The sequence below is a fragment of the Phaenicophaeus curvirostris genome, chromosome 3 (genome assembly GCF_032191515.1).
Source record: "Phaenicophaeus curvirostris isolate KB17595 chromosome 3, BPBGC_Pcur_1.0, whole genome shotgun sequence".
Taxonomy (NCBI): Eukaryota; Metazoa; Chordata; class Aves; order Cuculiformes; family Cuculidae; genus Phaenicophaeus; species Phaenicophaeus curvirostris.
Genome location: NC_091394.1, coordinates 80518973 through 80543908, shown reverse-complemented (window position 1 = coordinate 80543908; position 24936 = coordinate 80518973). Strand labels below are relative to the sequence as shown.

The 24936-nt window shown below is 35.2% G+C and overlaps 1 protein-coding gene across 2 annotated transcripts in view; it reads right to left on the bottom strand.

Annotated features, from left to right (window-relative positions):
• Nucleotides 1-2715: 2715 nt before the first annotated feature.
• The window catches only part of EMC2 (ER membrane protein complex subunit 2), a 41144-nt gene continuing 18923 nt past the window's right edge, over nucleotides 2716-24936 (bottom strand). For both annotated transcript variants that reach the window (XM_069854547.1, XM_069854548.1), the window contains exons 6-11: nucleotides 13837-13922; nucleotides 13606-13665; nucleotides 11157-11238; nucleotides 9909-10019; nucleotides 8501-8605; nucleotides 2716-3493 (exon numbers count right to left, since the gene is read on the bottom strand). In XM_069854547.1, coding sequence (XP_069710648.1) covers nucleotides 3407-3493; nucleotides 8501-8605; nucleotides 9909-10019; nucleotides 11157-11238; nucleotides 13606-13665; nucleotides 13837-13922 — 531 coding nt within the window. In that variant the 3' untranslated portion in view covers nucleotides 2716-3406. The remainder of the gene's footprint in view (nucleotides 3494-8500; nucleotides 8606-9908; nucleotides 10020-11156; nucleotides 11239-13605; nucleotides 13666-13836; nucleotides 13923-24936) is intronic.

Genomic DNA, 24936 nt, shown 5'->3' with positions numbered 1-24936 from the left:
AGCCCTAAAATTCTATTCATACACTAAACGATGCAAGCAATATTTCCTTTCCCTGCACACTGGGGTACATGCATATTGCATAGTGCTGTTTCACTGGAATCTATAGTTTAGATTTTAATGGAGTGCTGGTTTTAGAGCTGAATATATGGAAGCTCTCAAGTTACAAGAAGAATTATTATTGCAAACCTGACTGCAGCTACAGTTGGTGTTCTTGGAAGATGAGGGTGCAAGTAACAAGAAGCTAATAAATTCGTGCCAGCAAGTCAAGTTTAATTTGCTTTCCTTTTCCCCTCCCTTCCAAAGCTGGCTGAAACGCAAGTTCCACTGTAAATGCAGTGACTAGCAAACATGGATGCCATCACAAATACAGCGCTGCCAAGAGGAAGTCCTCCGTTGACTAATAACAGAGTTTCCAATAGCAACAGCAAGATATTCTGGGCACTGAACTGAAGAGATTTAGGGATATATTCTAAACAAGATGTGCTTTTTGCAGCTACAGAATATGAATTGTATAACATTTGGACAAAAGGTTTTTTTAAGAATCCCAGTAACTTGTATGACAAAGGCAGAAGCTGAGGTTTTGCTGGCTCTTCAATGACCTTTACTTCAACAGGCAACACTAAGCTCTTCCCATCAAGACTATTACCGAAGTATGGCTGCAAAATAATAAAGACAAAAGTCATCATGACACAGTCTGGCGTTGCAAAAGTCTCACGTTTTTTCTGTCAACTGAAACAATAGGAAAACATAGTCTTTTATTTTGGAAAGAGGAGACTGCATGTTTGCTAATAATATTTTTGTGTAGCATTTGTCACTGTCAGAGCACAATACAGAACATAATAAGGTTCATTAGTTAACTAAGTAACCCATTCTTTGAAAACCTGTTCTTTAATGCAAGACAGCATCAGTGACATTACAAAATCATTTACTAGAACTGGAAAGTTACTTTACAAAGATCACACTGTATCACAGCTGGTCTTCTGCACCCTTTGCTTGCTCTGATTGCAGGGCACTTCATAGTTACCTCCCCTGCAGGCACAGGATTAGCTTTTTTTTTCATTTGAATACAAAAATAACTATGAATTTCCATTGCTGCAATTCAATAGTTCTATCAAAGACTACACATGCATCTTCATACAAGTAATTTATTTTATCTTTGAGGTAAAAAGAAATTTATCAGAAATATTTGGTAAATCAATTTGTAAGCTCTACTATGTAGGAATTATGCCAAAATACAAGCACAAATCAAAGTGCTAAACAGTAATCTCAAAAAGATGCTGAGCAGTAGTGAAAAATAGGTTTGAAGCAGCCAAATGAGGTGAGATTTGTCATCAAATCACTGAAAACAAGAAACAGAACAAACTTCCTTACAGATAAACTGATATACTTGTATGCCCCAGTCTAACCTTGTTACATTAAAAGTTTCCTCTGAATAAAATATTACACAGAACATTTTCCAGCAGCATAGATGTAGAAGCCTGCTGCACAAGAATACTGCAATGCTATTTTTTAATACCTTGGACGTAAAACATTATGCACCACCAAGTACTTTCAGCCTACAGCACAGCTTCCCAACATTTTTAGTTCTAGAATGCAGTCAAGTTACTTGAGATATAGGTAAAATCAAAAAAAAAAAGACTAATGAAGGTTTAAAACTCTAGATGCCATACTCATACACGCAGATACTACATATCTGAACAGAAATACACAGGTTCACTTATGAGTTTTCCTTGATTTTCCACCTGAAACATATATAATCTACCTGCAAATAATTTTCGAAGGCCAATTAGTGAATTAATATAATGAAAGGATCTGCACTATCTCCTCAAGTTAGAATCGGGTGATTTACTATAATAATACTATGCAGTATTTGCAGTTTTTTATTTCAATGGGACTGAACTAAGTTAATCTAAGATTAGCATCTTAGAGCATCCATCCTGTAACAGTGTTGTACTCCAAGCTGCTTCCCAGATAACAGGGATGAGATCTTACATGTTTTTTAAAGGCACAGTCTCTTGCAACCATCAGTTAAACACATTTTAAAGCTTTGAACTCACAGGGGACATTTTTGCTGCTGCTTTGTTTTTAAGCAGGAGCTCTGCTTTGTTTTACTAGATCAAATCTAGGGTCATAAGAAGGACATTTCAATATAGAGCCTTTAACCTAGCCATCTATATAGAGCAGGCAGCATAAAATCCGAAACCTGAATCATCTTGGATGGTGGCAACAGTCATGAAAATGACACCACTATTTAGATTAGAATTTGTCAAGGGGACGTTGTTGCCATTCATGCAATCTTAGTGAAGCAGTAACAGATGAAATGACAGCTGTACTAGTGAATTGCCACATATGAACAACATCCAGAATGATCAGAACTGCAAAATTCATTAATTAGAGTGTTTGACTAATTATCTGAGTAAATAAATAAACACCTAAAACCCAAATATGATATAGATTTACAGCACGCAAGTTACTTAATGCTCATATTATAAAAACACTTCTATTCTCCAGTAAGTACAAGGCAGTTGAACAAGCTTTCTAAACCTTATGGCCCCTTGGTTACTGTGGAGAAGCTGACATACCACAGCGCACAGCACAGTGAAGGGGTCCCCATACCATAGTACAAAATTACTGCAGATCAGCATGCAGCCCTGTATTCAGATGGTTTTGAAATTCATAATGTGGAACACACGTACAACAAAAGACACACAGAAGTAATAAAATAGTGCTTATGCATGTATTGATTGGAAAACTACACGGACATGGAAGCATTTGCCCACAAAGCCACACACAAGAATGTCTTTGTCCTTAAGCCAGGACAAGAGCTCCTCTGAAGCAAAGAACACAAATAAGTTTTCCCCGTTTCTACAATTCTGGTTATTAACTCATTAATAAAACCATTAACATCAACTTTTTTCTTTAATAAAGTGTATTCATCATCACTTCTTGATGTATGCTAAATATTTAAGAGAAAGTCTACATTTGTAACATACTTTTACTCTTAAATATGCAAATAAGATAAAAAATTCTAACATACATTATTCATCTACATATATAAACCTGTAATTTCCATTCGCAAGTCCAATAAATCATTGTAATTTTTTTAATCATTTAACAAGTTTATTTCTACAAATTATGGCTTAAAAGCAGGTTCTGTAGATACAAAAATCTAAAGAGATTGATGTGCAGCATGTCATTTCTTTATGTTGTCTTCATGGATAAGTTATTAATTTCAGTGAGTATCACATTTCTCATAGCAGCAATAAATAGGCATTTTACTTTTCATTTAGAGAGCAGGTTAACCAATACAAAATTAACTTTTATCAGCACTAGAGTAACATAACCCATAGGTCGTTACAGGTTGATCTTGGAACTGGAAAATTTAATATCGGATCTCTGTGCCAACCTAAGACTGAGTGATCTGTAGGGTCTCCAACATGTCTTCTACTGCCTTCAAAGAGTATTTAGTTTCTTTTTTACTGCGACCTGCAAACTAAATAACAAAAAATTATTGTTATTTGTCATATTTCAGAAAAACTGTGCATTGATCCTGTGCAAATAACAGTTCTAAATATTATGTACCAAAAATTAACTACCACAAACTTAAAAGTGCAGTCTCATTATTGATTTACTAAAACCTAGTATTATCTAGTATTACTAGAACACAAGCTATATCACCCTCCCTCTAATAAGTAACAAAAAATACAGCAGAGCTCCTTCATTTCACTCATTTGCTCTGAATGTGAATATTCAGCATTAAGACATGTTCCACTTTGAAATTTACCATTTATCTGAAAAGAGATCTTCCTGGTTTTTTGTTTGCTCTGTAAAGTCTAAAATAATTTTTATTTCAGATTTGGATTTTTTATGCGATCCGAATTAGAATATATTAATAATTTAAATAGTATCAAGATTTGGACTTGTTATTCAAGCTAAACTATCATCTACTTTTGTTACAGCAAGACAGAAGATCTACTATAAAATAATCCAGTCACCATGTAATTACATTTTATGGCTCAAAGTAACTCTGAATAACGTCTGTATTTAATTGTAACCTACAATTACAACAGCATGTTCAGAGAGCATTTTAAATAAAGTCTGTCTCTATAGCAAAGAAAGATACAGCGTAATAAATACTACTTACATCTTGAGATACTCTTAAGACACATGCAGTCAAGTTTGCTAAAGGAAGGTGTAGAAGAGTAGGAGATGCTCACTTCAAAAGGTTTTTTCTAACTGTACTGACGAATCCCATCACTCATCAACCATATCTAACACAGTGGATTTATTGACTAGATTGGTCTTCTGTCAAATTAAACTCTCAACCAGTTAAAATACCCCTGCATTTAAAAAGTTTTGCATTTAGGGCTGGAAGGGGTGGTAAAGAAATTACAGAAGCAGTAACTATAACCTGCTGCTAGTAAAATAGCCTATTCTTTACCTAAATGTTAACATCTAAACACTCAATAAATTTTCGATTTAATGTTTTTTATTTCAAATACCACCGGTTTCTTGCATACTTAGCCCCTGATTTATAATGTGTCCTTTCTCTCTTGTAATTAACTTAATTTAGCAAACTCTTCATGACCTGTTAAGAAAGATTAAGTCATCAAACCCAGGTAATATCACACCAGCAACAAGCTGCAGGACCTGTTAACCTGCTTTTGACCTCCAGGCTACAATCTAACATTGGGATTCCAAATCACTACTGACTTCCTAAAAAAAAAAAAACAACCCAGTTTCGGTGCAACAAATAAAAAGCTATTTCAAATTAAATAGTTAGGAGAATGAAATGTTTTTATTGCAACAATGCTTTATAGTTAAGAGACGTACTGTAAACACGGTATTTTACTATTTCATATTTCTAGATGATGAACTGATGTGCCATGTTTTGACTCTAGCAGTATGTATGAACCCATTCTTCATGTTGGGCAGTTTCCACAGTGGCTTGCAACTACCAAAGTTTATTTACAGTCTCCCAGGTCCGAGAAGTATTGTTTGCTTGGATCTGACTTCATACAACATCCTTTTTGTTCACACTAAACAAGAGTAGTCCCAAGCAGATACTTGAGGAGTCCAACTCTTCTCACAGTCAAGCAAATGAAAAAACAGATCTCAAACCCCTCTTCTGAAAAATTATTTCAAATTCAAAGCTTTCAAAGATTTGAATAAAAAGCACAGAAACCTGAATATATCATGGTCAAAAAGTATGCTTGGCAAGACACACAGAAAGTACACAAAGGAAAGCTTCAAAATTTTACTTATTTTACTTGTCTTCAGGGACACTGAAAGCAAAACTGACAGAAGCCATTAGTTTAAAAAATGTTACTTGCTAATTTCAAGAGTGATTGCCTTCATGATACTGACGTCTACTTTAAGCTGAACAAATAAAACCAAACTCTGCGTCATAACAAACAGAAGTATACTTGGAAATGTAATCACTTCAAATTTGCCTTGACATACAATTATTTTGTCTATTCTGCCATTACACAGCAATTTGACTGATTGAGCTGGAATCCATTTCTTAAAATCATGATTTAATTTTATGTTTCCCAAATGGTTTGTAACAAAATCACCTCTCTCCAACAATAAATAACGTGTGGATTGCTAACACAGAAGAATTTAGCAATGTACCCAAGAAGCATGTATCTGGAAAATTACTATAAGTAGAATCACATTGAAGATCTTTGTGAGCATTAATCAAACTTGCCTGTCTCTGCTGAAATGCTTCTTCCAGAAAACATGCTAAACCAATTACCTAATTGAGGAGCACTAGGTAGCCATATATTGTTTAGATATTAAAGTAACTGTGACTCACGTTCTCAGTCACAACAGATACATATTCCTCACAGGGTCTGCACACAGAGAATAATCCATTTTCCCCAGTGGTAAGGCAAAACTAAGTTAATAATAATAAAACTTATAATACTCATTTGAATAATGAGTACTTCTTTAACATCTGAAATGAAAGGTTGAAATTAAATTTTCTTTGGTTGTTTGGTGGGGTTTTTTTTCCACCTGGTCAACTATTTCTAAGCGGTGTAAAGAATAATGTCCTTTTATTTTTCAGTGTGTGTTCACAGCCAGCAATCCCAGCTCTGTGCAGCAGCTTTAACTACAAAACCTTCCTGTCTTCCCTTGAAAGTTTACGTTTCTCCCAGATTAAGCACAGATGACAGGCGCTAATCAGCATGGAGGGTTACACATTTAACATCAAAATAAGTTTATTAACTAGATGGAACACCAAATATATGTACTTTTCAAAAAGTTATTTAATTTGACTATTCTTTATCACCATATGTTCCTGTAAAGAAACTGCTGTACAGCCTAATGAACATTCGTGAAAGTAAGGTTTTCTTTTTATGCCCAAAGATTGTTTTCTTTAAATGACAATAAACTAAAAAGTTCCTGTGATTTCATACAGGGATGCACAGGAAAAGCAAAAATCAAGTGCCAAAGCAAACTCCCTGTATGAGAGAAAAAAATCAAAACAAGGGGACCAGTAAAAATATTTCAAGTGAAATGCATATAAAATAAAATAAAATAAAATAAAATAAAATAAAATAAAATAAAATAAAATAAAATAAGCAACTACAGCCAGAACTGAATTTGAAAAAATAAAGGCAGTTTTCCAAAATTACTAACCAAACTGCTGGTAACTCAAGTTCAAATCCAAACTGAAAATAGGGAAAGAACTCTCCGTAAGACAACTGCTCAAAAGTAACTGTTTGAATTAGTAACTTCATATATTAAAGTCACAAATTCATATGATTTGTCACACCCAAGTCACAATTCTAAATGCATCTTATTCTCTAGATCATGACTACAGGAAAAACTGCATTTAACGGTATAAAAAGATACAACTAATAAAACAAGGCAATGCCAAATTCAACAAGCTCTTAAGGCTCTTACTACATTTTAGAAACTGCTTTGGATAATGCAAGGAAAATGCAAAGGATTTATAGAGATAACATAAGCATATAGCTTAAAACCTGGCTGGACAACCATCCACTAACAGAGGAATGCTGTAAGGGCTTCCATTAGCACAAGTGACCAAGGTTTCATCCTTAGGTCCAAAAGATGAAAATTTCCAACAACTCAACATGCTATGGGAGCAACAAATCAATCCTGACTCATAGGGGAAACTGCCACCTACTACATCACCCAACACCATCCAGCTGGATGTTTTAAGTCTCTGACATACACACTAGAGTGGTAAAACCCTTCTGCAGCCATATAACAAGCTCAGCAGGGTTGGGCTGGGGCAGTCTTGTCCAGCTGTAGTCACTAGAGCTTCTTGTGGTACTTCTGTGAAGAGGAAGGGGGTGTTCATGGCTTTTCCCTGCCAAACACTAGCTCAAGCACTTACACTTTCTGTATAGCTACATTTCCCTATGATTCCCGTTACATATGGTGTTTACACCCCGAACAGCTAAAAAGAGCTGATAGAAGTAACAACGTATCACAAAAAGTATGAAGTCACAAAAAAGTTAGTTGTGTTAATGTGATCTGTTCTGGTGAGCATCAACCAAAAATGCTTAACACGGGATCCAGATACTTCACAGACAAAGAGAAACTGCACTTTCTAGTTAAAAAACAAAAAAAAAAAACACAAAAAGAAACCAGCCCCCAATCCAGCCCCCCTCAACACTACCACCGCTCCCAAAACAAGTCATATTTTGTCAGAGATATCGTGATGTTAACAGAAAGCCATTTGGAGAGGAAAAAAAAAAACAGGCAAGTATATCTGCCTGTGAGTCAAATAACTATGGACTGCCATAATTAAACTTTAATTCTATTTAGAAGCAGGAGATGCCTCTTTATGGTTCTTAATCTTGGTTATGTCACCATTCCACAAACAACACTTACTTGCTTAACTATTCAAATAGCTGAAAAGACTCCTAATGACTTCAGTAAATTTTGATTGTGGCCTGCAAAGTCTGTATTTTCACAATTCAATAGGCATTTTTCTAAATAACTACAGAAAATCAACTTCAGTGACAATTACTAAGGTAGGGTAAGGTATTCAGTTAGGTATTATTGAAGGTAGTTATTAGGAACACCGTTAAATATGAGTTTGAAAGTTGACAATAAACTGAAGTAAAATAAAACTCTAGAATTTTCATCCGTTTTCTAGTAAAATCGAAGCAGACAACCAAGTCACACTTAAGAATTAAGACATACAAATATTTGCTAAAATACTTAGCTGTAAGACTGAGTCTTGGAGGTCAACATTACACTAGAGCACATTCAGTTAATGTTAGTAGAAAAAAATCTGTCTAAGGCTGATAAGTAAATAATACTAATTAATAACTGTAAAATATCAATTTTATAATAATTAAGGATTCCAGAAAATCAAACAAGTCAAATGCAAAAAATCCAAGCAAAATATGATAATTTACATGTCATATCTAACCTCTTGAATAGAAGTTGATGAAAGTGCAGAAAAGCAGTACAGAGCGAGCATGTTAAGAGTATCATAAAACAATGATGTACTAACCTGGTATGCTCTATTTATTTGGTTTGCTGCCCAGCTAGCATATTTCATATTATCTTTTTTCATTTTTGCACTTGCTTTTGGATTGGAAGCAATATGGCTGGCAGACTAGGAATAAAAAATAAAAACAGTGTAACTATAAAATATACGTGGATGAAATAAACTGATAGCACTCAGCACCTTTGCATTCAGACCCCTACTCACAGTGATAGTGGAAAAAGAGGAAAAATAAAACCAGTTACTGGTAAACAGCATCCAATTAAAAATTAGCTAAATTTTTTAAACAACTGTTTTTTTCTAAATGAAGCTGAACTACAGTTCAGTTTAGTTGCATATCGAGTTAGAAACCAAATCTGGACATGACCACATGTCCAGGCAATGCCAAAACAAAAATCTTCTCAAACATTTGCGTCATATTTGCTCATGATTGCCAGGCAAATCATCATAGATAATAGGATCTAAGTCTACTTTACAGACTGAAAACAACAGGCAGAACATAAGATCTGACAGAGGACAAGCCAAGATTGGCCATAGCAAGCCCACAGGACTGTTTCAGAGTCAGTGAATAAGTCTGTATGTATACATACCTCAAAAATCAGTTTAGGCCAATAAGGAGATTTGCTGCAAAACCTACTTCTAAAAAGCTAAGTGACCTAAGGAACAACAAGGAGCCAGTTTCCTCTTGAACATACAACCACCAACCCAAGAATGTCTGCAGATGGGCTAAGATTAGGTCTACGTCTCTTTGAGGCTTAAAGGTGATACCTAACAAGTCCCTGAAAGGAAGCTCCTATTGCCTGGTATTCATAGGAAGACTCGAAGTTATCTACCTAACGTGTCTCTGTACATTGCCCTCTTCCCAAGAGACAGAAAGGTGACCTAGAATTTTTCTTTTTCTGGTTTTGTCCAGATCTGAAGAGATCTTTTAAAAGATTAAAGATCTAAAGGAAGATTTTCAGTAGAGGCCTCACTATCTTCAAAGAAACTGAAGAACTGGTACTAGTATGTGCTACCTGTAGTTACTGTAGTCATGGCCACACTCAAGCAAATAATGAATGCTGTGTAAGCTAAAGACACATTTCAAAATCATCACACTGTGCTGGTATTCTTCAGCAGTTTTCCATCCTGCAGAAAAGATGTATATTTTCAAGAAGGTACTTCCATGTGTCAGTAATGATAACTCTTTGGAAAACACAGGCAAGACTTAAAGGTTAAGAACACTTCAAGTAAGGAGTACTTACCAGCATAAAATTGTCCATACTCAGTATTTAAAACCACTGTTAACAATCTGAGCTATGAAGTTAAAACAAAACTGAAAAAATAAACTAAAACCAGCAAATGGTAAAGTATAATACATGTGCATAACATCATATTCAAAATGATACCACAGAAAATATATAATCATTCTTACCATGTAAAGTCCAAACAAAGCTCTCATATTTCTGTTGTTAAGCTTCAGTGCTTGTGCAAAATATTTTCTTGATAGCTCAAGGTTTTCAAGCCCTCCTTGAGTGTATTTAACCTGTAAAAATTATAAGCTCCTGAAATTTGCACATCACTCATACCTCAGGCATACACTCTTGAAGCAAAAATATTATGAAACTGCACTTTAAGTTTGTTTTGCATGATATTTCAAAAGAGGTGAGTCCTATCAAAAAACAAATGCTGGCTTGACAGAAATTCAAGCTCTTTTCAATATACCGATTTTAAAATACTTAACAACAGGAGAAAAAAAGCCAGCATTAATTTAATTGATTTATAGCTACATGAATAAAAAGTTATTATTTTGTACCTATACAAACTTACAACCTTGGGATTGTCTCTTATGAGAAGTTAACACAAACTTTAAACCTAAATCTAAATTCTGACTACTATAAAGTCATACTAACTGAATTACTTCAGCACAGCATTACAACAGCACACAAAAAAACCACAACGCCTTTCGTGATCTGTCCAACTGCAAAATAATGCACAAAATTTAAATTACTAATTGCTTTTTTTATTAATTTTGTCCATTGTTAGATCAATAAATAGAAGGATAAACACTATTAAGACATGCTTCACACTCTTTCTACCAGAAAGCTATTTAGACTTTCAAGTTTTAATGTTAACACAATTTTACCCACATTGATAAAACAAATTAAATCCATTCTAAGCAGTTAACAGTATAATTTAGGAAAGAAATAACATACATCTGAAAAAAAAAAGAATGTAAATGGCTAAAAACCTCGAGAAAAAACTTCTGAGGGCCCTTTTTCTCCTCAGTGCTCCTTAAGCCAATATTTCCTATGTGGATTCCAAGATCTGGCTCCACAACAACAGGCAGTACATCAAAACCTCCTAGACAGCTTTGTTCTGAAAAAGTTTAACTTCTCATGCACTTAATTTGAAAAGTGCATAAACACTTCAACAAGAATAGCTAATTTAAAATAAATTTTTATCTTCAATAATTCCTGCCCTTACTCTTACATTTAGCTTAGTTATACTGAGTAACAACACACAGCTTTTTTAACATGTAAAGTTCTATAAGATGATAACACTCTGTGTACTCTCTTAAATCTCCTACGGAAAAACTACATAAACAATTTTTATTCCATTTTCATCACTTCAGTAACATAATTGATTTTCAAACATAATTGATTTTTCTGAAAATACTTACTTCAGCATATTGCTGACAATATAAGTGGTTGTGTGGATTAGTCATCATAAGCTCCTCTAAGCAAAAGGCTGCCTTTGCATAGCTGAGGGATATAAAAAACAGTGACAAAATGAAACAGAATATATAACTCTCTGCTTTAGTTTCTTGCAGCACAATATAAGAAGTCTTAAATTTACCCCTGTAACTTCATGATTCACAATTTAGAAAAGTGTTTTATTTTTAAATTATATTTGAATCCTCATGTTACTACTTTTACATCACAGACAGGTAAAAACACACAATATTTAATGGTCTAGGTATATATGCAACAGCTCGTGGAAAGCATGTGATATTCCCATTCCTTATTAATAAGTGCCATTTCTTATCAATGGAAGTGATTAATTGAAACAGGCATTAGGTACTGCAAGACACTTAACTCAAGACTATAGAATAGCTCGTTTTTTTCTACAAGACAATTCCGCTACCTGAGGGTTCACAAAACCAGCTAGAGGCCAGAGCACTTAAGCTGTTAGTTAAGTTTATCTACTCACAGAAGGCAACAGAAGTGGGATTGAAAAGCCATATTAAGAACAGTTCTAAAAATCAAACAGCCCCAAACTACATATGAAAACAGCATCATGCTAGTCCAAATGGGCAACAACTTATCATTGCGTAAAGGTTAGCGCTTGCTCTTTAAATGAAAGCTTTCAGAAAGAATTAAGTCAAACTCAAAATGTAGGTTTATTTAATTACAAATTTCTTAGCTTCATAATCTTTCAACCAATAATTTCCTGCAGAATTTGCACCTTCTACAGATATGTGATAGCACTGTTGCACAGAGTTTACATGACCAGATTTCAGAATTCAGAGATGTAATATTTATAACAACAGTACAGATATATATTAAATATCAGAGTAAAAGCAATTTAGCAATCATAAGACAATATTAAACCCTATCTCTGTAAAACCTTATTTCTTGTATACCATATACTGTGGTTTTCTCCTGTGCACATTACAATAGCTGTGTATGTATTTCAAATATTAATTTGGAGATAAAAGCATAATCATCTCATTCTCCAAAAGTAGTAGCCACAGTCCTCATAACAGAACACCACAGAACCGAGAACTATGAAATCTCATAAATCTACATGCGTTTATGAAAAATGGTAACAGCATTTGTGACACTGATAAAATAAATAAGTTGATGAATTGTTTCCTTTTTTAATATTAACTTTTAGTTGCTTTTTAGTCAAGATTCCATTTTTCTCCCCATTTAATCATTAAAATAATAATGAGGCTCATAAAAGTACAACTTTTTTCAATCAACTGCAGCAACTTTTACATATTATTTTTGATTAGCATTAAAGACCAAGATAAATACAAGCAAAAAAAAATTCTTTCTCAGGTTTTACAGCACAATTTCATAATAAAGATTAGAGAGAAAAAGAACCTCTCCAGTAATGGAATACTTATGTTTGCATTACTCCAGAATTCACTCTGGTATCAACAGATTTGACAAGCCTAAATATCTTTATAACGATTTATTTAAGTAACTATTTTCTTATAAAAGTGACCCGTAAATTTCCAAAAAAACCCCTAGAAAAAATGGATATCAAAACTGTAGATTATTCCTTTAGTCAGCACTTGAAACTGTTAAATATTTATTTTCCTTGAGAATGGGGTGAAAGGAGAGGTGATGGGGGAACAATTTTTTCATCACAGTAAGAATGGTTATTACAATGTGATATAATTCAGGCTGAGCTGAGGAACTAAATGAAGTGGCAGGGGGAAGAGATACGCCTTTGGGTGGAGGTTAGAATTAATGCTGTGATATTAGAAAACTTGCACTAAGGCTTTGAGCTAATCCTCTTATACTGGGATTTCCTCCTGTCACCACAGCAATAAAAAAAAGCTAACAAAAACATTAAATTTCCAATAAGCAAGTTACATTCAGCATTCTTGATTGCACTGGATTTTGTACCCAGGCGACCAGATGCCTCCAACTCTGGATCCATGTTTTGTTTTGTTTTTAAAGGTTACTAAAACTTCTTGCAGAAGTAGCCTAGAAGAAAATCAGAGTTATCAGTTGCTGTGATCAAGTGGTTTTAGAAGTAGAAAATTTAAAATCTATAATTAGTAAAAAATAACATTTGAATAAAAAATTATGGGAAACAAGTGCTCTTCCCTGCTACACTCAAACCACTTCTTTTAAAATATCAGATTTAAAAAAAATGACTGAAATATGTAGGTAGTTAAGTAAATCATTTCTGTTTTAAAATCAAATGCCTTCTTAAAGCATCTGGCAGTCAAATAAGGTTGGTAATTATTTCCTGTCGATTTTTGTAACATTTCAAATGAGACAGCATACTTCCTAACAGTAGTCCTTCAATCAAAAATCACTAATGTCTTTGACTTACACAGAATAGATCTCAATTTAACAGTTTTCATGTGGCCTTAGCAAACAACTTACTCATGCTCATTGATGTAAAGTTCTGCAAGTTCATGCCAAGCTTCTTGGTCTCCAACAAATCTGTATAGCGAAGACAAGAGAGGAAAAAAAGGAAAAAAAGAAAGAATGTGCAAGGGATTCTGTAAATATCCAGCAAGGAAGCAAAAGCGTAAATCAAATGCAAATTCCATTTTAATTAAAAAGATTTATCAGAATAGCAAAACACAGGCTATATTCTTGTAAGACACTCACTGTTCCAGATACTCATTCAGCTCTCGGATGGCCTCAAGATTTTTCCCCTGGGCTTTTCGAATGGCAATCTTACGCTTTCTTGCTGCCTATGGGTTGACATTAATAAAGGATTAGGGTCTCATAATTCCCTGGGTTTTTGTAAAGAAAGCAATTTGACTGTGCAAATTATTATCTCAACACCAGTGGAATTCCACTGCGGAGCAACTGCTAGGTTGACGTTTATAAACATACCCTATGACATCCCACTGAGAGGCTGAAAACCTCCTCTTATGATCACATTATGTATGCTTTTCTTTGGAGGCACAAACTGTATGCATTATTGCATTCAAATAAATGACTGTCCAGATTCTGATAATTACAAAACAGCAGGGCACGCTAATCTTCGGCCATTCCAAAGACCCCCACTTTGTCATTCACAAGATCTATGACCACAGAGGAGAGATGGTGACTGAGTTTTAGAGAATCCCACAGATGTATCTTGGTTGCCACTGTATAAATATGGCTTTTAGCCATTTCTAAATATTCTTATTGAAGTGCTGAATGACAGCTTTAATTAATGTTGAATACGCATCAATTTCTTAGACAAGTTTCTCATCATACTTGGAGCATGAAGTAGGCTCTTCAAAGCAAAGGAAATGCAAAATAGCCACTTCAATGGCAAAACTGAACAGTACTTCAGTATGTGGATGGAAAATATATTTCAACATAAACAACATAAAAATTAGTTATAAGAATTATTATGTATTAAAAATTTTGAACACCATAAAAGTTGCTCCACACCACCAAGAGAAAAGATAAACAATGGTTGATTATTCTGCCCTTCAATCCAATATTCCAGTTTCTGAAGTATGTTGATTACTGTTCTCTAAAAGGAGTTTTCAGACCTTTAGGAGCTGTGAATCAAGATACACTTGAGGTGCAACTCGAAACAACTGACATCTTCCCAGCAGTCTGACAGAGTTTGGAGTTTACACCTCAGCCAGCCTAAAAGTGATCAGATTGGGAACCGGACAGAACAAAACTAAAGCCGAATTCCAGCATAACACGCCTCAAAGAATGAGCATCATCAGTCCCCTGACTTGCCTACAAACCGTGTTATCCTCAGTGATCACAGCCGCTGTAGTTGGACACAAGAAGACAGATGGACTGGTGTGTGTGATGTGTCTGCACATACTTCTCTGTGAAACAATACTAAGGCCGGGGGGGAAGCGGGGGATGTGGCAAAGCACACTTTTCCAGTAGCAAAGTCCCACTGCTCTCTCCCCTCATAGATCTCATCTCATTTCATGTCTTATAAAGAGTTTATACTGTTGTGTATCACATTATGGAAGCCTTGACAGCACAGGAATGGACAACTCTTCAATGAAACCTTAACCAATTTTAATCTTTGAATTTAACATAGTTCTGAAATGAATTCTGTCAAAATGTACCTTACTAAGATCACAGTCACACATACGTGAAAGAGTTCTTGCATTTTTACAGTATTTTAAACATAACTATTATCTTAAATAATTTCTTATCCTTTGATCATCATTTGAACAAACTTATTGCTTCTGAAGAATAGAGTGTAACAATTAAGTCAATGAGTTCAAGCTACCAAAATCGCATGAAGGGCTTTAACACTAATGGTAGGTTTGTTCTTTTGAGTTCAACCCTTTCACCTCCCCCACAAACATACAGTCAATGAAAATGCAGTGAAAATGTCTCATGTGAGGAAAAATATCCACTCTTCTGCTTAAACACAAGGCACAGGCAGAGAGAAAATTCATGAGAACAATCAAGAGACAAACTAGGACAGAGGCAGCATGGTGGGTTTACCCACAGTCATTTTGTTTCCACTGCTGCTCTGTCAAACTGCAACCTATGAAGTTAGGTTCATCATTCTGCTTTTTACCGGAAGACGTCTGGCTAAAAGCCATAACTGACTCTGGAAATTTTAACAGTTGACTAAATTTATTGCTTTAACAGTAATACACTCTGTTTATTTTATTTTTGAGTTCTTAAAATAAAGATAATGGTGTAATTACAATTACTTAAAAAAAATATAAAAGGAAGACACATGCATATATCATACGGCTACTATGAAAAAAAAATTTAAACAAACCCAAAGAAACAATGCTATTGTTGTCTATCATATTTTATGAAGAGGTCTCAAAGCCTTTCATAAAGCAGGTCAGCACCCTTGCTATGGTGGGAACACCAGGGCAGTGTTACGCTCACTAGCCAAGGCTGATATTATACACAGCCAGTGACCTGCTCACTGAGCCTGAAAACTGAAAGAAGGGAAACAGGGATGACAGCGTGCATGGCCAAAGAAGCGTATCATGCAATTACGGCTTACGAAGACATAAGTTTTTTTGCAGGTGACAGATTATCTACTTTAAAATCTAGCTTGTGGATTAAAAATTCAGTTGTAATTTTCAAAATTTAAAGAAAAAAACAATGAAGAGACTGATCAAAACTAAACTGCTTGAGAACTGAAATAATGTGTTTAATATATAAAATCAATAAATGCCTCTGACAACTTAATTTGCAAGCACAAACAGGAACATTCTACATAAGCCACTCTCCTTTTTTCATTTCTAATGCAATTCCTTCAATCACATGCAAATCAGTCCTTCAAAAGAGTCCAGAAACAGATTTTCTCCATGGTTGCTCTATTTCTTAACCACAGCACTTCCAAATAACATAAATCAATGTAACCTCAAGACACGAATTCATGAAAAGCTACAACTATTTCTAGGCACAAACACAAACTGATGTTTACCTAAAACTAGCACATCATTTAAATGCAATCAAATAACAACAATTAAAGGATCAGACATAATTAACATGTTTCAAAGGTAATGCTTAGGAGTAAAATGAACTACATATGCATTTGATGAGATTTATTTGCTTCTAAACTGCACCAAATCTCACATTTTTTCTTCAAAATTGCACTTTTTGTTTCTTATTTGAGGAAAATAGATTTTAAAGGCTTCTTTTTTTTTATCCACCTTCCTTATCACTAAAAATAAGCAGTATTTGGGCTTGAAATCTGCACTCTTCATCCTCAGCCCTTAAAAAGTGCTGGCAGAAGACAGAGAATTCTTAGATTACAAAAAAGGCTCAGACACTCAAAACAGCGCTGACATTCGAAGGATGAACAAAACGTATAGTAGCACAGAATTTTTGAAAGTCTCTTTAAAACCGCTAGACAGAAGTTGATGAGGAACTGAGGAGGTGGGGTGGGTTAAGTAATTACTAGCGTTTTTTCAAGCATATAAATAAAACTATAACAAACAGTCTAAATGCATTGCCAGGAGACACCACCTAGGTGTTCACTAGATCTGAATTATTCAGATCTGTGATTACTAGGAGTGATAATACAGACTAAAACCCAAACAAATTAAAACAAAACACCATTGCTTTTATCTGTATTCACAGACTATTCTTCCACCTGACTTTCTAGCTTTGCTGTGAATTATGAAGGTTATCAGTTAGGGTTTTTTATAAATATAAACTGAAATTCAGTATGACTCCAGGAGTCAGTACTTAAAGAAAAGCATATGAAAAGGCCTGCACTAAAAACAGGACATGTGCCATTTTGTGTGCTGTAAATTTCTAATTCTTATTCTGATTTATACAGTCCCTGAGTCCCTACTTAGCTCCCTGTGTGTATCAGCTTCCTGCCCTATGAGCTGGGGCTCGCATTCAACATGCTTACTGAGCCTCCTGAGGAAAACAGTATAACGAACTACAATTTACACACATAGCATCAATTTTTCTTTACTTCCATCAAATAAAAAAATGTTTTACTGCACAGGACCAATGCCAACACTAACAATGACTTTACCAGACAAAATCTAGTTATTTTATAAGGAAAAGCAGACTCCCATCAATTCTACAGAAACTTTAACCAGCATTTATTTCATACATCCTATTTATTGCCTGCTTTAGTATCAGCTGATGTAAGAAAACCAGGCCACTTAATATGTTTTATTATGTTTCAGGGCTTTGTTTAGTTAAAATCTCACATTTCAAAATATAAGCTCATTTTGAAGGGACCACTTGCAAGATACTAAAAAACTGCAGAGCGCAAACTACAGATCTGTTCAGTCATAAATTTCAAGTTCACTAAGAGTAGTCATGAGAAAACTATTTTTAACTACAAGATTTAAGATTATTTTGAAATCTATGAAGCATGCTAAAATAGCTGTAATCATTCTATTAACAAAGATAGAAAGTAATGTTCAAAAGTTACATTTCCACTCTTTGCATCACAACAGTAAGAATTTTAAGAACAAGTCTGATAAAAAAGTGAACTCAATCTTCTTTCTCCTTCTACCTTAAATCAAAAGGGAAAGATAAAAAATTTCAGTGCTGCAACAAGATCTGTAGTGTTTGACCATGCAGAACCTACAACTCTGAAGTCCCCCCATCAATTATCCAGAGTTTAAAAAAAAAAAAGCTGGAATAGCTATCGGCAGATTTTGTAAATCCAGCATTCTTAATCGAAATAAATATGCCATCTTAAAGAAACACTTAAACTGTAACCAGTATCATATGGAGTGAGGTACTTCAGCATGTCACATATTTATTAAACAGTGAAACTTTCCAAGCTATTTCTTTTTAAAACTAATAATCCCCAATCTGGCACAAGAACTAATCCTGCATTTATCATAATTCTTTTTAATTAGCATTAAGTAGACTCAAAGTGAAGTGAGGATTTGAACATTTATCAACTTCTGCACTCAATTACTAAAACAGAGCAAGAGAGAGCCTAAGATCGTTCTGCAAAGAAAGCATTAGTAGGAAAATTTTCAGGGACTCAGAAAGGAAGAGTTTTACATCTGTATAACTGCTGCAGCATTGAACAAATTGTATTTTGCATCTTAAAATTAAATTCTTCAACTTTTAAAATTTGTTTTCATCAAGGATTAATATTTAGAAAATGTGCATTTAGACTAACGAGTTTGACACATTAAAATAATTTCCTTCAAATTTCAAGATGAAAATCAAAACAGAAGTTCAAACAACTCTAACAGATAAAGGGAAGGAACTACACAGGCATCAATAAAATACCACATAATCTGCATACAACCACAATAATGAATGGACTCTTATCAGACCTGGAGTTTTTTCGTAGTCAACCATGGAAGACTTAAATCAGGCCAAATCTTGCAAGTTAATCTATACAGGCACAGAGCAGCTGAGTTGAAGCTGCACCTTTAGGGACAATGTCAAAGCACAAGTATCAGTGGTTAACATAACTTCTTACAAGGTTCTAGTGCAAATCTAACAAACAACAGCCCATAAAGTCTGACACCAGCACACAGCAAACTGGTAGAAGCTACAAAGGCTAAAAAGCTAAAGCCTGGAATCAGAAAACATGAAAATGCTATATATCAAAGAAGAGTAAAAACAGTTTACTCAGAGGAAAGGAAGGTTTCCCAGATCTACTGGAGTTCTTTGAAGGAATCACTGAGACTGTGGATAAATAAGTATCCATTTAGAAGTCAACTTCAACTTCAAAAATAATTTCAAAAAGCTGAAAGCTCTGAAGGAAACTGAAGTGCCACAGGGTAAAACGGGAAGGTTTTCTTGTGGATAAGTTAGCCAAAAGATATAAAGGAGAAAAGAATTCTTGTCTTCCAGCGAGTTCTATGCACTGAGAATAGCAGAGTTGCCTGTACTAAAAGCTACTGCTCAGCATCTTCATAACTGATCTAACACGGGAATTAACAGTGATGTGCTAAAGATAACTGACGATAACAAGTTATGTAAGCGTAAAGTACTTAAGTTAACTGCAAATAATAGCATTCACAACAGTGAATGTCAGTATGATACAGCAGCCTCTGAAAGTTAAAAGGTTGCATATAGGATAAAAGAATACTAATAATACTATTTTAATGTACACAGCAAAGCTCTCTGAATTTGCCCAGCTGGGAAGGACAGGCTGCAGTTGCAATAAACAGTTTTATAAAACACCAGTTCAATGTTCAGAAGAGGTCTTAAAAAATAAACCAAAACCAACAACACTGTGATGCTGGAATTTCAGTAAAGAATACAGAACACAACACATCAGTGGCACCACTTTGCCATTGTACAACTCCATCATGCTTTTGTATTTTTAATACTGACTGCAGTTCTGTCCTCTCCTTCCTCATTCAAATACAGGAAAAAAATCAAACAGAAAGGACATTCAGAACAGCAGCAGGGTTTCAGGATACAGAATGGCAACAAGAACTGGTAGACAGATTAAGACTTCTCAGCTTAGAGGGAAGAAAAATGTAAGAGACCCCTACATTCAGGAGAATTAATAAAAGGAACAGGAAATAATTGTTGACTGTAACAGATTAAATAGGGACATGAAATATAATTGTTAGATTGAAGGTTTGGAAAAAAAATAAGGAGAGATTTGCCCAATTCATGAATGACGAAATTCCATTTCTGAAATGCATTGTAGACATACACAATCAAATTTATATAAGTTCAAAAATCAGCTAAAAAAAATCAATGCAGAAATTTCATTAAAAGCTATTAAAAACAGTTAGCAGTTCTGGCACAGGACAATGGTAACATGAAGATGAATAGAAACTGGCAGAAGAGACCAGAGTATACTCTAAGACTGCCTTGTTCTTATACACTTTTCCCGCTATCTGCTATTGGTCACTGTCAGAAACAGGAAAAGAAAAATGGACTTTTGGCATGACTCCAGGATAGCTGTTCTTATGTTCTCAACATTTAAAAGTGCCACACTCACAGAAGCAAAACATGGGAAAAATGCTAGAACACCCTTTGCTCTCTCACTTAACCAATCATGATTCAACAAGAAGCAAAAACAACCTAGCAAAGGTAAATGATGCTCTAACTGTCAAAAGAAAAAAGTGGTTTTTAGGACCCATGTACTGCATCCCCAGCTTAATCATCCATTGTCCTTGGATCTGAAGCAGCAACTGCAGCTCTTCATATCTCTCGCCAGCTCCATACTGTATAAGACAGTGCCAAGCCCTCTTTTTTCAACTCCCTTTAAAACTACGACCATGCAAATTTAGGTTTAGGACTATTTGTGTCTTTCCTAGCAGTGCTAACAACATATTTAATGAAACATAGACACAACCTCAGAAAAGTCCCTGTTAGCAAGTACTTAATTTGATGACAAATTTTCCTTTTAGAAACTGTAGATACATATACAAATCTGCAAGAAGTTCAGAGGAGGTCTCTTGTCTGTTCAAAATGGATGCACAGCTGCTGCAGGAGTTAAAGAACTATCACTGTTCAGGTAAAAAACAGATATCCAATGCTCAGACTTAGTGCTCATTATTCTTATCTCAGTCGACAGACACAAGAAGCTGAGGGAAACCAAAAAATTTACCTATACAGTGAAAATGGTAGTAATGTATATGGACAGAGGAGATACTAGGAACAGTGAACGCAGATATTCATAACATATAACTGCTACCTACTTATAAGATATTAAGTACTATGATTTTGCTCTGAATCTTTCTAGTATCTGGATTCCCATATGTCTTCAACCACCTCCTGTGTCTTCTCTGAAATGCATCCAGATTGGCAAGAAAAGGAATCTCAAAATAGTACAGGAAAGTGTAACTTCATATGACCATGCTGTTGACTATATCCTCGTTCCTGACCATTCCCATAAACAACAGAGTTGTTAGTGAAGTATCCTACGAACCCTGAAAAACAGCTTTGCCCAGAAAGCAATGAAAGATGTTTTGCTATCTTGTTCTCAAAATTCTGTTTTTAATTCTTCATTCACACGATTATGTTACTAGACCCATGAAGTTAATGAGATTATCCACGTGCCCTGAGCTAAGCAAGCATACTCAGTGTCTTATTATATTAAAAGCTTAGTTGAAAAAGTGGCAAGAAAAACAGAAAAATGATCCAAATAAAGACATCATATTTTCTGTGGATTAGAATTAAGGCAGAACATTGTGCCTCATCTCACTTTCCCCTGGTATTGACCAAGTGGTCTGCAATATTGACTGCTGAGTTGAAGAATCGGGAGAAAACTACAGAGGTACTAGGATGACAGCTGAGTGGGTCAGACACCACCCTAAATATTGAAAACATGAGCTCAGTTTCCCTTCTCATCACCAGTCTTGTCTGTGCTCCTGGACAGGCCAACTCAAGAAGGGCCTGACTGACAGAATGTTTACCCATGTAATTAAAATAAATAGGTCTACATTCAAATTGCTCCCTAAAACCAAAATCTTTGCATGGCTAAAATAATGTCAAATGCTATTCAACTTAATCTGACACAGATATGTACACACAGTTTAAAAAGTCCTCAATTAATATTTATTACAGAATTGAAATCAATAGCAAAAAAAAAAAAACGGGCTAACTGCTTGCTTAGGAAATGAACCTAAATAATTTTAAAGAGCTGGGCCTTCATCTGCTCCTTATATGTAAACTGTCAATAGCGCTCCACCTCACACAGCTGCTATAGGACAAATGAGAGAAAAAAACATACAAGATACATAAGAAACTCACAAATAGAAGTAGTAAGAGCCCCATTCCCAGAAATGAGTACTTGTGTATCAAACAAAATATGGATGTATCAACTGCACACAAATTTCCTACTGAATTTTATCATACACAAGCAATCCATCCAAAACAAACCCCAACGAAGTATCCAATCCAGTAATAAAGAAACTGAAAATACTGTGAAATCAACTTGCAATTTAAAAGTGACTAAAGTTCGAATGCAGTATTACATTTCATATTACAAAATTATACCACAGTTGAGCCTTTGTATTATCTGAATTTACAAAGGATATCACTAAACAATAATTACTTACTTCAACTACCAGTCATTTTAAGAGCAAGGAGATTCTGGCCTTTTTTAAGTAGCATGTTTAAGTGTTCAGCCTTATTTCCAGCAGGCATGAAGTGTAGATGAGTTTTTCTTTAGCGAAAGAACAGAAATTCCATCTTGCAGAACCACAAGTTTGGTTACTTATAGCATTCAAACTATACGTGCCTTCAGTATCGGAGCTAAAACAGCTATTGACAGAACTAATACAGACCACGTACTACAGGGAATAAGAGACATTTCACCAGCAGGTCTCAAGGCTGACCGTAGAAAAGAACATGCCTCAAGAAAAATGTGATTATTTTTATTTTTTAGGAAAGAAAAAAAAAAGTGCCCAAGACTTAATCGCTAATAGAAATCCTTCTTTTCTAATCTCCTTCCCAGACTTTAAGCTATCTAATCTGTTCCCCTACATCTGACCTGACCTTTCCTGTTAACTAAACACTTAACCTTCCATTATCGGTCCCTCTCTCTTTTCGTCCTTACAGTTCTGCCTTCTCTTCGTTTGACTCAGTTCCTCCTGGATGTTTTTTCCTTCTCCAGATCAATGCTTGGGTGCAACTCAGGAAAGAAAGGAGTCTCCCTGCTTTCGGCCCCCTTCCCATAGCCCTACAGCCATGCAGAGCAACTGCAAGGAGTCCTGCTTAACCTCTGCAGCCTGGAGTAGATCATGCTCAATACAAACGGGATTTTAAGATGTATTTAATAAAAATTCCATCAGTCTTTACTGAGAACATAAAGTGAAGATTTTCAAATGCCTGCAACGTAGCCAGTTTGGGTGTTTTTCTCATAGTATAATAAAAGCTGCATTCTATTAAGAGCTTTTTTCCTGCTGGTATCCAAGGCTTTCCTCCAAAGCAGAGCAGTATGAGGATTTCTCAATGAAACATATTAACAGCAAAAACAAACAAAAATGTCCTTTCTACCGACCCTGCTGAAAAATCAATGTCCCTCTCATTTTGTTCCGAGAAACAGACAAAGCATTTTATCTGAATATCTACAAACAACTGGGACATTGCTCAGGATCAGTATAAACATCTTCAATTGGATATTACATTAAATTTTAATTAATAAAAAAGTCTTTATGATGGAAAATGTTATGCAGCTTTAATAACAGAATAATATGCCAGGTACAGCTCAAATAACCCTCGATTTCAACCAAAATGGATGAGAATGGAAAAGGTTCCCATTCTTATCCTATTAAAATGCACACAAGCTGTGCTTTTCACAGTAGTCACATCTCATCCATTTATGTTAAACTCTTTAGAGGAGGGAAAGGCTCTTATTTAACACCTACATGCTTTGAGAAATGAAACACAATCTCTGAAGATTGGCCCCATATCCCGGGCTGCATCAAAAGAAGCGTGGCCAGCAGGTTGAGGGAGGTGATTCTGCCCCCTATTCCTCTCTTGTGAGACTCCACCTGGAGTATTGTGCTCAGCTCTGGAATCCTCAACATAAAAAAGATATGGAACTGTTGGAACAGGTCCAGAGGAGGGCTACAAAGATGATCAGAGAGCTGGAGCACCTCCCATACGAGGACAGGCTGAGAGAGTTGGGCTTGTTCAGCCTGGAGAAGAGAAGGCTCCGAGAAGATCTCATAGCGACCTTCCAATACCTAAAGGGGGCCTACAGGAAAGCTGCGAAGGGACTGTTTACAAAGGCTTGTAGTGACAAGACCAGGGGGAATATTAACTGGAGAGGGGCAGATTTAGTCTTGATATAAGGAAGAATTTCTTCACTGTGAGAGTGGTGAGGCACTGGCATAGGTTGCCCAGGGAACTTGTAGGTGTTCAAGGCCAGGTTGGATGGGGCCTTGGGCAGCCTGATCTAGTGGGAGGTGTCCCTGCCTATGGCAAGGGGCTTGGAACTAAACTATCTTTAAGGTCCCTTCCAATCCAAACTAGTCTATGATTCTAAGTAACAATATTAGCATTGCTCCATCATCAAACCAGTTATCTTTTTCAGCATGTAAGCTCAAAGTGAGATAAAACAGAGAGACAGTCTTTTAAAAACAAGGACTACTTTGAATTCTATCTTAAGAAATGAAATAAAATAATTATTGTTACCTTTGTTTCAGTGTTTTGCATGCAACAAAACCTCATCAAAAAACATAAGTGTCCATTACATAATTTGAGTTCAAAATTCACTTCTCATAACTAAAAAGCCTGCTAGGTCCCTAAAATAAATAATTTTTTAAAAAAGATTTTTCCATGTTTCTGTTTGAATCTGTCAGTTGATTCAACATGTGATTTTTTACATGGTTCGTGTGAACA